Below are 12,050 nucleotides of genomic sequence, written 5' to 3' on the forward strand. Positions count from 1 at the left end.
AGCTTAATGGTACTTTCCCATGGATTATTTGGGAAATTTGGAAGGCGAGGAATGCTCTTGAGTATGAAAAGAAACAAACAGGTTCAGAAACTGCGCTTAGTATGGCTACTGAAGCTGCGGAGGAATGGAGACTTGCTAACATTAGAGATCCTTCAACGCCTCCTGCGTCATCGTTCGGAAATAGGTCCAGTCAGAGTTGGCAGCCTCCACCTTCTGGAGTCCTCAAGTGTAATATTGGTGTGTCATGGAACGAAACTCAGTCTATTAGTGGTGTGTCTTGGCTTCTGCGTGACCACAATGGAGCCGTTCTCTTGCACAGTCGTCGTGTTTTTCTAGGGTTTTCTCTCACATGGAAGCTGAGTTGTTGAGTTTTCATTTTGCAGTTGAAAGTATGAGATCTACTCATCAGTGGAATATTATCTTTGAATCTCATTACACCCTTGCCCGTGACGCGCTACTCAACCCTGCAATATTTCCAAGATTGTGCTTGGTGATAAACGAGATTTTATCGTTCCTTCCTTGTCTACAAACCTGGCAAATGACTTATGCGTGTGAAGCACGGAATCGTCCTGCAACAAAGATAGCTGAAAGTGTTGTTCGTGACAGGAGGTTCTCTTCTTATATTGCGAGAGGTGGACCTAGTTGGTTACTAGCAAATTTGAATGTTGAAGCGGTGAGTAACTGAAGTCTCAGGTGTGGAGTATGGTCGTTTGTCAAGGGTTTCTATACCTTTACACCCTCTCCATTATGATTTTGACTCTCTTCTGGATGGATATCTACTGATTGCCTACTTCATTTTGTTTTATCCTTTATGTATTGTGTTATCTTTTTCTCCTGGTTCTCTCTTTTTTCTTAAAAGTGCTCCACCTACTTGTTTGGGGAGTCACTTGATACAATCGGTTACGTGTTCTCAATTGAAATAAAAGTCCAGTGTTAAAAAAACAGACCATATGTTACAACAGGCATAAACACAACGATGTGCACTCCCAAGTGCCAACTTTCAAGTAATGTTAATCCGATCAGAACCGGGTACGTTGCACGTGTCGCAAAACCTGTAATTCAACAACGTATGAACAAAAGATAGATCATCTATCTGAGAAAATGTCTCTTTAAATCTTTCTTTTACATGCTATATCCAAAATAAAGTTTATATAAATAGATTTAGCTTAACTGATAATGGTTTTATGCAGGGCCGTCCGGATCTGCGATTTCAGCGACCATAAAGCTAGTAAAATCATTTTCTTTCATATTTTGGGAACCCATTTTTAAAAATATAGAACCTTCAAAAAAGTTGAAAATCAAGGTAAATGTTTTACTGAGTTATGTCCAGATCCGACACTTTGGCTTTATGGTTTCATGAAAAAAGCCATAAGTTATTCAGCTGTATATGTAATACAAATTGACTTACGATCAAGAACAAAGATATTTCGTTCTAAATCATTTATGTTGATAAATTTAACATGTATTCATATATTATTAACTTTGTCATCTATAGTTTTTGCTTTATTCGGTACATCTGAACAGGCCATATGTTACAACAACCATAAACACACTGTGAACTCTTAACTGTGCCAACTTTTATTTAGATATAATCCAATAATTATGTGAACATCATGCATTCATATGCTACTGATCATCTCAGGCCACAACCGGGTACGCTGCAAGTATTTCGCAACACCTACAATTCAATAACGTAGAGCATCTGAGAATCTCTCTCTCTCTCTGGATCTTTCTTTTACAGGTTATATCCAAAATACGGTATATATAGGCGTAACTGATAATGGTTTTATGAAAAAAGAACTTACCACACATGTTCTTTCCCATCTCAACCTTGAAGTAACCCTTTTCTCCCCAATCCTCTCCCCATGAGTTCTTTATAAGCCAATATGGGACACCGTTTTCAATTCCATAACCAACCGCCAAAGCAAAATGCCTCAGGTCCTAAATGGCACATTAAAAACGAAAAGAGTAATCTCATCCATATCATCTTTTTTTGATCGAACTCTCATCCATATCATCTAAGCAAAGTTAAAGTTGCAACGTAAAGCGTAAGAAAGTCTCACCTTTAAAGTATTTCCACAGTGATTACTAGTGAAGACCCCGCTCCTGTAATACCGGATTTCACTAGTGTGGAATGATATGCTAACTGATGTAACCGCTTGCTTCAATTCATCTTCATCACCCTGTTATTGTTATTTTATTCATCATTAAAGATTTACCTGATGTATGTAGTATGGGTGAAAACCAAAATCCGTAAAAGATGCTTACCGAAGTGATGTTAACATATCTTGTGATATTTACAAAGGGCTTTTTCACCAATTGTCGGCAGACAGATTGCAAAGATATGTACTCATAGTCTCTCTCTAAGATGAGTCCGTAGGCTTTGATGTAATCAAAGGCTCGGGAAGGAAGACCACGAAAGCAGCCATGGTTACCGTATACTCTGAAACTACAATCTATCAGCTGTTGCTCAGAGAGATCTGTTCCGATTCCATATTTCTGATGGTAAGCTGCCTCAACAGCTCCAACTGTAACTGCAGTACCAAAACCGATCGACCATATGACAAACAACCCCTTGACTTTTTTTTTATCTTACATCAAGAGATGCTAATATATCAGTATCCTAATCATTGGTTTTACCTGAATGCATAGGAAGCTCCACAACTTGCCTCATTTCTGACCGGGCTAACACTTCCGTCGTCTCTCCAGTCTCTCTGCACTAACACAATTTGAAAACAAAACAAAAAAGGTTATATATGTAGCTAAACCTGTTTTCTCAAAATTGGAAAATAGGACGGATGGCTCAGTACAGCAACATTACCGTTTCCGGAATGGAGGCTGCTTATGTGAGCAAGTGTCTGCCCTTTAAAATGGCAAAGTTGTATTGAGCACCGCATTGCGCATGGTGAGTTTATTTGTATATATTATCTACAATTTTTTTTTTATATTTGATCATTTTATTTATATATATATATATAATATTTTTTGTTGTTATTATATAATTTCTTTTCGATGGACCAGATCATTTTTTAATAAAAATTGTGAAACTAAATTATAATTAACATATCATGGACTGATCGGGTTAGACATTAAACAAATCATGACACAAAACCTTTTTTTTCCACCGAACACATTGTTGAAAAAGTGAACAATGCTATTTCCATAGTTGAATTATTTTGACATTTATCTTCTATATGGTTTTGAAAGGTTTCAGATCAACATTGAATTGATACATGTCATTTTAATACTTTTAGTCATATGCTTAAGGAAAACTTACATTTTTGTAATTTAAAGTCGTTTAAAAAAAATTCAAAATATATCATATAAGAAAAAATCTAACATATAAGAAAAATATAACATATAATGTTTCTTCATTTTTGTAATTTAAAGTCATTTTAAAAAATTTAAAATATAACATATAAGGTTTTCTCATTTTTGTAATTTAAAGTCGTTTTAAAAAATTCAAAATATAACATATAAGAAAAAATCTAATTTTTTTAGTATATTGTTAATGTGATTGTTTAATTTTTTTTTAAATAATATAAAACTAAACAAAAATGAGGAATGATGCAAAAATGTTATCAAGTCTTTATTATTCATAGTCATTAATTGACATATATATGTTAATCATATTAGATAATTTCGTAGCTTTTATTTAAAAAAATAATACATGCTTCTTATATTTTGGTTTAGTATAATGTTCCGTAATAATTAGATTTGGACCAACATTTTTTTTCAATTGATTCTTAAGCTGACACATAAACTAAATTGTCATTCTACTTAAGTGCCACCTAATCAGAGTCTCTTTTTAATTTAGGTTAAATTTAAGGTTACAATTATTTAAACGATCCTCAATTAATATACAGGGGATATCATAAAAACTGTAAATCACATTTGTATTGAACCTCTTACCGCACTGCAATAGAGATTTTTCTCTCTAATTTGATATACACGAAAATTCTTTCTAACATCCTCCATATTTTAGTAATATTACTACATCTATATTATTAAAAGATAAGTACCCATTTGAAAATGTTATTACTTCATTAATTAAACTCCATTTTTTGTTGCTTGTCTTTTTCAGTTGCATTTATGAAATATCCTAAAACGAATAAAACTGCCTAATTTATTACTTGTCTTTTCAGTTACATTAATGAAATATGCTTAAATGAATTTAAACTTCCTATTTTATTGTTTGTCTTTTTCAGTTACCTTAATGAAATATCCTTAAATAAATTTCGAGATAATGTCATTTAATCAACCAAAAAAAACTCATGAGTTATCCTTACGTGCATAATTTTAATAATGGAGATTTTTAAAAACGTGCATCATTAAAATTTTACCTAAAACATGCAGCACAAATATATAACATGTATTAATAAAATTAGAATTTGACTCACACAATTGTACGGATATTATTTTCAGTTGATTAAATTTAAAAATAATTATTTATTCAAAAATATTTAAGAATGACTACGTTTTTAAAAATTATATGATATTATTTGCTCATAACTCATTTGTCATTTGATAAATTGTTAGAAAGAAAATTTTATCATAATATAACTCAGTTGTCATTTGCTAAATTTATGGTTTTTATTTATATTTTCTAATATTCAATTATAATATTTTCATTTTATATTTGAAAGATAAATGAATTTTCTTTCAAACAATATTTTTGTAAATGTATTTTTTAAAAATAATCAATTAAAATTGTTATTATCATTGAATATCATTATTTTTGACATAATTTGAATTTTCGTTTACATCAAAACTTATCATATTTTAGGATAATTTTAATTTAAAATGTAATTTTCATATTTTTCAAACAAATTCTAAAAAAAAAATTAAATATTTTGTTATAATTGTTAAAAAAATATTGAGTTGCATTTCAAATAAAAAAGTAAGGATATTAAAAATATTCTAATTAAAATATGTAAAATTTAATATAGTTTTAAGGAAATGGTCAAAATAAAAAAATTACACATAAAATAATCATGATTTTTGTTAACTGAGCGGATCATTATTTATATGATATCGTACACGAAAAAAAAAATTTTGTTTTTAAAATTATCTAATTAACTCTATACTCATTTTGTTTTTTTATATGATATCACACATTCGTAAAAAAATAGATAGTTTTAAATGCAAAAACAAAATATTTACTTAATGAATATAATATGAACAAATATCACAAATACATCATTTAATAAAATAAATAATTAAAAACTGAAAATTTATATCCGCGCTGGCGCGCGGGTCAGGATCTAGTGAATGATTTATAATACATTGATGCCAACTATATGAAAGGAGGGATCGTGTTTAAGTTCTCTTTACGTGGATTATCTGTTTTTATCTAGAAAATTGATCTTCAAAAAGGCAAACACAAAATATGTTTCCACATAATATTTTTATTTTAGGGCATCTCCATTTATGGTAAAAAGAGAGTTTGAGGCATGAGTAAACCCATTTATCATGGTTTCGCTTTTTGTCGAAACCTAAGTTGTTATTGTTTGGCCATATGAAGGTGGAATTATGTCTTATGCCCTTTTACAAAAAAAAAAAAAAAAAAAAGGTGGAATTATGTTTTATGCCTCATTTAGCAAACATAGAACCGTGATACTCGTGGATAAACCAATCTTTTATGAAATTAGTTGGGTATCCCTGATTTACAAAAAGAACATATATATACAAGAATCTGCCCGTGGAGCTGGATTCGAGAATCGCCTTGTCCATGGAATGCTTGTGTCTTCCATGTTTCCTCGTATAATCTCTGCCCATTTCGTTAGTTCTCTAGCTTCTGTTTTCAATTATTGATCTTTCACATAATGTCTGATTATACCTGCTATGGAACTGGTTGGGTATTTGGCTCACACATTCCTGGATAACCAAAAAAAAGAAATATTTTATTTAAATTTGTGACAGAAGATTATAACTTGGAACTAACTGATCAAATCCTGTGGGATCATAGAAAGCATTACAAGTTGTAGCAGCATAAAAAAAAAGAGCATTTAAACCCAAATTTATTTCTGAGATTATTGGGCTTTTTAGCCCATAACTTCTTTAGTCTAATATATATGAAAAATAAAAATTAAAGAAGTTTTCAAAATTAGCTTCATCGCCGTTTAAGATCTTCTTTGCCTCAGAGACTTATCCTTAAAAACCCTAATCTTCGACTTCGCAGTTAAGCCGGCGAATCTGAACTTTATTCCAAAGACTAAGAATGGCGGGAGCTAACAGTGGAACAAGGCGCCAGAAGCCGAACATACTGATCACGGGGACTCCCGGTACCGGCAAATCGACTACAGCTTCTGCTCTCGCCGAGGCCACGAACTTGAAGCATATCTGCGTCGGAGATCTCGTCAAAGAGAAGAGCTTGCACGACGGCTGGGACGATCAGTTCGAATCCCACGTCATCAACGAAGACTTGGTGAGTTTTCCATCGAATTTCTGTTTGTTTCTTCTTTGGCCCATTTATACAATTTCAAATTCAATTCGAATCTTATTTTAACTTTGGAATCTTTACATGTAATTCAAAGAAGAGTCTTTATTAAGCTGTATAATTGTTGTGTGTTTTGACTTTTGGATTCAGGTGGTTGATGAGCTTGAAGATGTAATGGAAGGAGGAGGTAACATTGTGGACTACCACGGCTGTGACTTTTTTCCTGAGCGGTGGTTTGATCTTGTTGTGGTGCTTCAGACTGAGAACTCCGTCTTGTATGACCGTTTAACCAGGAGGGGCTATTCGGGGACCAAGCTTAGTAACAACATTGATTGCGAGATCTTCCAAGTCATGCTTGAAGAAGCTAGTGATAGTTACAAGGAGGAGATTGTCACCGCGATGCAGAGTGACACCATCGAAGATATCGATGACAATGTCGCGAGTTTGACGGAATGGATTGAATCATGGAGTCCCTGAGTTTCATTATTATTATCATAATAATGCAATGTTTAATGGTTATAAAGTTTTTTTTTTTTTTTTATGGATTCTGAATTGATGTCAGTTACAATTTATAAGCACCAGTTCAGTTCAGTTGTTGCGAGACCAGCTTTTATATATGTTCCCTTTTGATACTTGATTAAAAAAAGATAAAAAGTTTTCTTCTTTCCTAGTGTGAGAAGTCTGATGTATGTTCTGATGAATATTTATAAATCTGGATCATAATGAACTTTCGTAGTCAATGGGGTCAATGTGGTATATATTTGGTCTAAGTAGTGTGTAATTCAATTCCACAGCTCAAATAAACTGAGAGACGAGGTAGGATTGAACTTGGAGAAGAGAGAAAAAGGCGAGAGAAAAAGGCTGTGTCTTTTCTCTTACCTGTGAGGATTTTGATGTTTCTTGTGGTTATTATTTCTGAAATTTTTGATTATAAGATTTGCAGTTGATCCTATACTATTATCACCTGGGATAATATTTCGGTAAAGTTTGTACCTTTTGACATTCAACGGCGTGCCTATAAGCTGCTCGACAAAATGACTCAACGAGAACAAGTTGCCACTGAAGAAGAGGAAGTAATAATAATACATGAAGTTTGTTTTTGTTTGGTTGTTCAGGTGAAACAATGCTGGCCAAGACATTTGTTCCGAGACATGTCCTTGTTTCGAGGTGTTTCTCATCAGTTAATTCAAAGACACTTAAGGTGGGAGATGTTTTAAGGGAAGCAAGAGTGTTTACAAGTGAAGATGTTAAGGGCTATGCTGAGGTGAGCCATGATTGGAATCCACTTCATTTTGATCAAGAATCTGCTCGTAAAGCCGGATTCGAGAATCCTCTTGTCCATGGGGTGCTTGTGTCTTCTATGTTTCCTCATATCATCTCTTCCCATTTCGTAAGTTCTCTAGCTTTAGTTTTCATTTATCCATCATTTACATGTCCTAATAATGTGTGATCATACACATTGGAGGAACATGATTTGAGTCCTTTTGGTCTTGTTGCAGCCTGGAGCAGTGTATGTATCACAAACTCTGCATTTTCGATCACCAGTTTACGTAGGGGATGATATTCTCGGAATTGTACAAGCTACAGCTTTAAGAGAAACCAAGAATAAGTACATGTAAGCTCATTTGTCAAAACCATTTAAATACAAAAAATTGAGTATGTTGTTATTCTATCATCATAACTAGATCTTCATTTCGCTTTGTTAGTGTCAAATTCTCAACCAAATGCATCAAGAAACACAGTGAACTTCTTGTTCTTGATGGTGATGCTACTGCAATCTTACCAAACCTCGAGATGCTACAACCAAGTCATTCGGAATGACAGGAAACAGACCTGACATCTGTAAGTTTCTCTGTGTTTTCTCTCTCTCTCTTTTAATGACTACTATGTTCTTGTTCTTTCATTTCTGCTGTCTTTGAAGACTATGGTCTGAAACTTGTGTAAGTTCTATTATTAGTGAATTAAGTTGCTATTATTGTAACCTTCTATGTTGTTTCAATCACGGTTTCACATTCAAATCGTTATTAACAAATCGAGAAAGTTGCTAAAAGCCTAAAACTGATATACACACACTGATTACATTGTATTTGTCTGAAAAAAGTAAGAAAAGTTTTCACCTTCCATCTCCGTATGTGATTGTGTGCGTAACAAACATGGAGTTATGAGGCGAAGGAGGAGAGGCTGATGGTGCTAAAGAGCTTCTTGAAGTGAAGGCCGCTTCCATCAAAACCGGAATATAAACTCCAATCCCTGGAGAATCTGGTGGGAAGATGGGCAGTGGCAGATTCTGGTTTATGTATTGCACCACCTGTTCCATGTTTGGTCTTAATTCCGCAGCAACATTTGTGCAGAGCAATCCGAGTTTCAGAACCATATCAACTTCCTCTTCTGAGCATTCAAGTCCCAATCGTATATCTACAGCATCCAGCAGAGAATCACTTCTCCAGCAATCACAAACCCATTTGATCAAATGCCTTTCCTCAGATGGAACCTTGGTATCTAGTGGTCTCCTTCCACATGTTACTTCAAGCATGAAAGCACCAAACGCATAAACATCGGTTCTCGTAGAAGTTCCATTTGTTGTTAGCTCAGGTGCCATGTAACCCATTGTTCCTATAGCAGCCGTTGCGGGTAAGCTGTCTCCGTAATCTTCAAACCTAGCCATTCCAAAATCTCCTAACCGTCCATTGAATTCAGAATCCAACATGACGTTTGAAGCTTTTATATCTCGGTGTAACACAACTTGGTTAGCTCCTGCGTGCAGGTAACTGAGAGCAGAGGCAATATCCTTCAAAATCACAAACCTTTGTTCCCATGAAAGAGGTGGTTTATCTCTGTGAAACAAGTACCGATCAAGACTTCCGTTAGACATATACTCAGAGACAAGAAGAAGCTCTCCTTTCCTTCTGCAGTATCCAAGAAGAGGAACCAAGTTTCTATGCTTCAAACTTCCCATAGTCACTACTTCAGCTACAAACTGTTTCATGCCTTGCCTTGCATTGTGGCACACTCTCTTTACCGCTATATCTCCAATGCGAGGCAGATTCCCTCTGTAAACTTCTCCAAAACCGCCTTTCCCTAAACGATGTTCAAAGCCTCTTGTTGCTTTGTATAGAGATTTATATGAAAACCGGTGTGGGCCATAGTCTTTCTCCCATGCTTCTTTGACTTCTGCATACTTCTTCCTCCTGTATAAGTGAACTCCTCCAAGAACAGCCAACAGTGTGAGTGATAGCAACACAAACAAAACAATGAGAAGTGGAGATGTTTGCTTTTGTGTGGCTCTTGGATGAGGAATCTGAGGAAGTTTTAACAAGTCCAGTCTCTGCAACAGCTCTCTGCTTCTGCTGAAACTCCATCCTAAGATGTATTGGTAACTGACCAGTGACCCTGTTGCTGCAGAGAATCCGAAGAACAGTTTGTGATCCGGGAAGATTTCAGTAAGATTGATGGATCTTGACAAGAGAGGATGGTTTGGCTTCTGGATTCTTAGGGGAGCCACTGTGACATTGAGTAAAGTTCTTTCATAATCCACCCATACCTGTAAAGGCTCTTCACTTAAGAGCTTCAGGCTTTGATTCTTCCCTTTGGTGTTTGAATAGTAAGAAGCTGAAGCAGACTCTATAGACCTGAGGCTGTTGATGTCTATACCGACATGGTTCTTGTCTATATCATCAAACCCTGCGCTTTTAGCAGTATCCAGCTCAATAGCTAGACGCTGATAAGATGGAGATCCGTTTGTTGAGATGTTGGAGAGTCCCAAGTACTGCGTTGGAACTGCATGTGTGAAATCCAAGGAGGAAGATACAACGAAGGCGATTCCATGGCCGCCTTCAGCTCCTGGTTTAGGCACAAGTGCGCACACAAAATGAGTTGAGAATGAGAAATTCTTCGCAGATGAATCAAATGGCTGCTTGAAGAAAGCATGACCCATTTGCTGTGTTGAGGCGTTGGTCAGCTGTAACAATCCATCTGGAGAGAGGATTTTTGCAGCTCCATCTAGATGAAGATCAGGTTGAGCTTGGAGAAAGCTGTTGTAGATGAAACCTGCTCCTTCTTGTTGACTTAACAAGAAAATCAGGTGATTAAAGAAGATCAACAAGATTAGATGCAGTCCTTGAGTAGCCATTGCTGATGAATTAAAGAGACATATGGTTTGTTGTATATGTTTCAGTTTCAGATTAAAGCTTCTTCAAGACAAGAATTCAAGGCCAATTAATTATCTTTAGGAAATGCATTTCACATGGGCATCTTCTGAGTTGAAAAATTACCAAACGAGATGTAACCATGACAGTTACCTTCAACCTTTATTTTATGTCATGTTGTTCATATAATAATTGTATGGTCTCCTGTCTGGTTCTAACAATGTCTAACTCAAATGACATTAGACACATGGCTTGGAGAATGAAGACAATCTTTTTTTTTTTTTTGTCATCTTCCCATCTAGGCTGGATCAAGTGGAGAACAGACGAACCGATTCTCCGAAGAGCATTTCCATCTGTCCGAGTCTTATCTATATGGGAGAAAATATAATCTATGGTCCTTGCATATTTCGCTAACGCATCTGTCCGGCCATTCCGACACCGAGGAATATGAGATAATCTCACATCCTCGAAATCATCATGTAACCTTTGGAACTCTTCAATCTCTGTCGCGAATGCTGGCCAGTCCATCGAGTTTGTAGTCATGTCGACTAAGTCCGAGCAATCCGTCTCGAACCGTACTGAAGTGATCCTTCTGTCTCTCATACATGCGGCTGCCCAATATGAAGACAATCTATCATATTAAAAGTATAATGTTCATGCCGACCAAACCAAAGCTTGGTATTAAGAAAAGAGAGGTTATATAAAGGAAATTAAGTTCATTATTCTCTGCAAAATAACTATTACAATAGTGTTAACAAACTAATAAAACATTTATCATCTGCCACATTCTTGTTTATTTGTTTGTGTAAATCAATACATAAGTCAAATAAAATGGTAGAGACTTTATGATTCCCAATACAAGAAAATATAGGGACAAATATCCATGAGTCCATAGACCTCTTTTAAAAATTCCAATCTAAGAAAATAATTTATAGTTTGTACTTCTGTTGCATAAATTATCATTTTAACGATCAACTTCTCCCTAGATCAGACTTATCACCTTTCTTGTTTATTTGTTTGTTTATTCTTCATAGTTTGTACTGTTGATCTTGGTTTTGTATATCATTTTCTTTGATTATATACATATGTTTAGATTTGTTGGATGATACAAATGTCTTCTTTCACATGATCTATCCTATAAAAGACTATTAAAATCCATGTAGTTGTAATAATAGCTTCAGAATAGTATTGTAAATGGATGTTTTCAGAAGAAGAATACTACTTTTTTCACACATTAGTCACGTTTAAGCGGATGTGTGACTAGTAAAGTCCAAGGCGGATGTGTGACTAGTAAAGTCCAAGTCAATAATGGCAAATTAAGAGATGTATCTTGAAATGAACCAAGTCAATGACGGCAAAAAGATAATATTACTCGATTTGGCGTCTCTCCTAGGTGTGAGTGTTATCCTATCACAGCACATGTGCTTAACACGTTCTCAGATACATGCAAATTCTAAGCATTTAGA

General features: G+C 34.9%; 4 protein-coding genes across 5 annotated transcripts; 2 read left to right on the forward strand and 2 right to left on the reverse strand.

Moving 5' to 3' along the window:
• Positions 1-1,638: 1,638 nt before the first annotated feature.
• Positions 1,639-2,897, reverse strand: LOC111203549 (thiol protease aleurain-like). The gene is made up of 6 exons (XM_048749338.1): positions 2,811-2,897; positions 2,641-2,719; positions 2,269-2,534; positions 2,064-2,183; positions 1,806-1,941; positions 1,639-1,658 (listed from the first exon to the last, which is right to left on the reverse strand). Exons 1-6 carry the CDS (start codon positions 2,895-2,897, stop codon positions 1,639-1,641), a joined length of 708 nt encoding a protein of 235 aa, XP_048605295.1.
• A 3,201-nt stretch (positions 2,898-6,098) lies between these two features.
• On the forward strand, positions 6,099-7,104 carry LOC106386890 (adenylate kinase isoenzyme 6 homolog). The gene is made up of 2 exons (XM_013826710.2): positions 6,099-6,427; positions 6,590-7,104. The coding sequence occupies exons 1-2, from the start codon at positions 6,221-6,223 to the stop codon at positions 6,914-6,916; spliced, it is 534 nt and encodes a 177-aa protein (XP_013682164.2). The 5' UTR covers positions 6,099-6,220; the 3' UTR covers positions 6,917-7,104.
• Positions 7,105-7,188: 84 nt separating this feature from the next.
• On the forward strand, positions 7,189-8,471 carry LOC106386891 ((R)-specific enoyl-CoA hydratase). Of its 2 annotated transcripts, none has more exons than XM_013826711.3 (4): positions 7,189-7,320; positions 7,555-7,829; positions 7,939-8,054; positions 8,146-8,471. In XM_013826711.3, exons 2-4 carry the CDS (start codon positions 7,563-7,565, stop codon positions 8,258-8,260), a joined length of 498 nt encoding a protein of 165 aa, XP_013682165.2. In that variant the 5' UTR covers positions 7,189-7,320; positions 7,555-7,562; the 3' UTR covers positions 8,261-8,471. The 2 variants fall into 2 exon arrangements, with proteins under 2 accessions (XP_013682165.2, XP_048608140.1); XM_048752183.1 differs by having other exon boundaries at positions 7,262-7,419.
• A 9-nt stretch (positions 8,472-8,480) lies between these two features.
• Positions 8,481-11,329, reverse strand: LOC106386883 (putative L-type lectin-domain containing receptor kinase I.11). Its single transcript, XM_048752181.1, has one exon. The coding sequence runs from the start codon at positions 10,566-10,568 to the stop codon at positions 8,553-8,555; it is 2,016 nt and encodes a 671-aa protein (XP_048608138.1). The 5' UTR covers positions 10,569-11,329; the 3' UTR covers positions 8,481-8,552.
• Positions 11,330-12,050: the final 721 nt, after the last annotated feature.

This window comes from Brassica napus, chromosome C3 (assembly GCF_020379485.1).
Source record: "Brassica napus cultivar Da-Ae chromosome C3, Da-Ae, whole genome shotgun sequence".
NCBI classification, from domain to species: domain Eukaryota; kingdom Viridiplantae; phylum Streptophyta; class Magnoliopsida; order Brassicales; family Brassicaceae; genus Brassica; species Brassica napus.

Bases quoted from the DNA above. Each gene is read 5' to 3' on its own strand.
- LOC111203549 (XM_048749338.1), bottom strand. From the start codon at position 2,897: ATGCGGTGCTCAATACAACTTTGCCATTTTAAAGGGCAGACACTTGCT. The intron at 2,535-2,640 runs GTAAAACCAATG...TTGGTACTGCAG, and splicing joins GGAGCTTCCTATGCATTCAG to TTACAGTTGGAGCTGTTGAG. The intron at 1,659-1,805 runs GTAAGTTCTTTT...AAATACTTGCAG, and splicing joins GATGGGAAAGAACATGTGTG to CGTACCCGGTTGTGGCCTGA.
- LOC106386890 (XM_013826710.2), top strand. From the start codon at position 6,221: ATGGCGGGAGCTAACAGTGGAACAAGGCGCCAGAAGCCGAACATACTG. The intron at 6,428-6,589 runs GTGAGTTTTCCA...TTTTGGATTCAG, and splicing joins ACGTCATCAACGAAGACTTG to GTGGTTGATGAGCTTGAAGA.
- LOC106386883 (XM_048752181.1), bottom strand. From the start codon at position 10,568: ATGGCTACTCAAGGACTGCATCTAATCTTGTTGATCTTCTTTAATCAC.
- LOC106386891 (XM_013826711.3), top strand. From the start codon at position 7,563: ATGCTGGCCAAGACATTTGTTCCGAGACATGTCCTTGTTTCGAGGTGT. The intron at 7,830-7,938 runs GTAAGTTCTCTA...GTCTTGTTGCAG, and splicing joins ATATCATCTCTTCCCATTTC to CCTGGAGCAGTGTATGTATC. The intron at 8,055-8,145 runs GTAAGCTCATTT...TCGCTTTGTTAG, and splicing joins GAAACCAAGAATAAGTACAT to TGTCAAATTCTCAACCAAAT.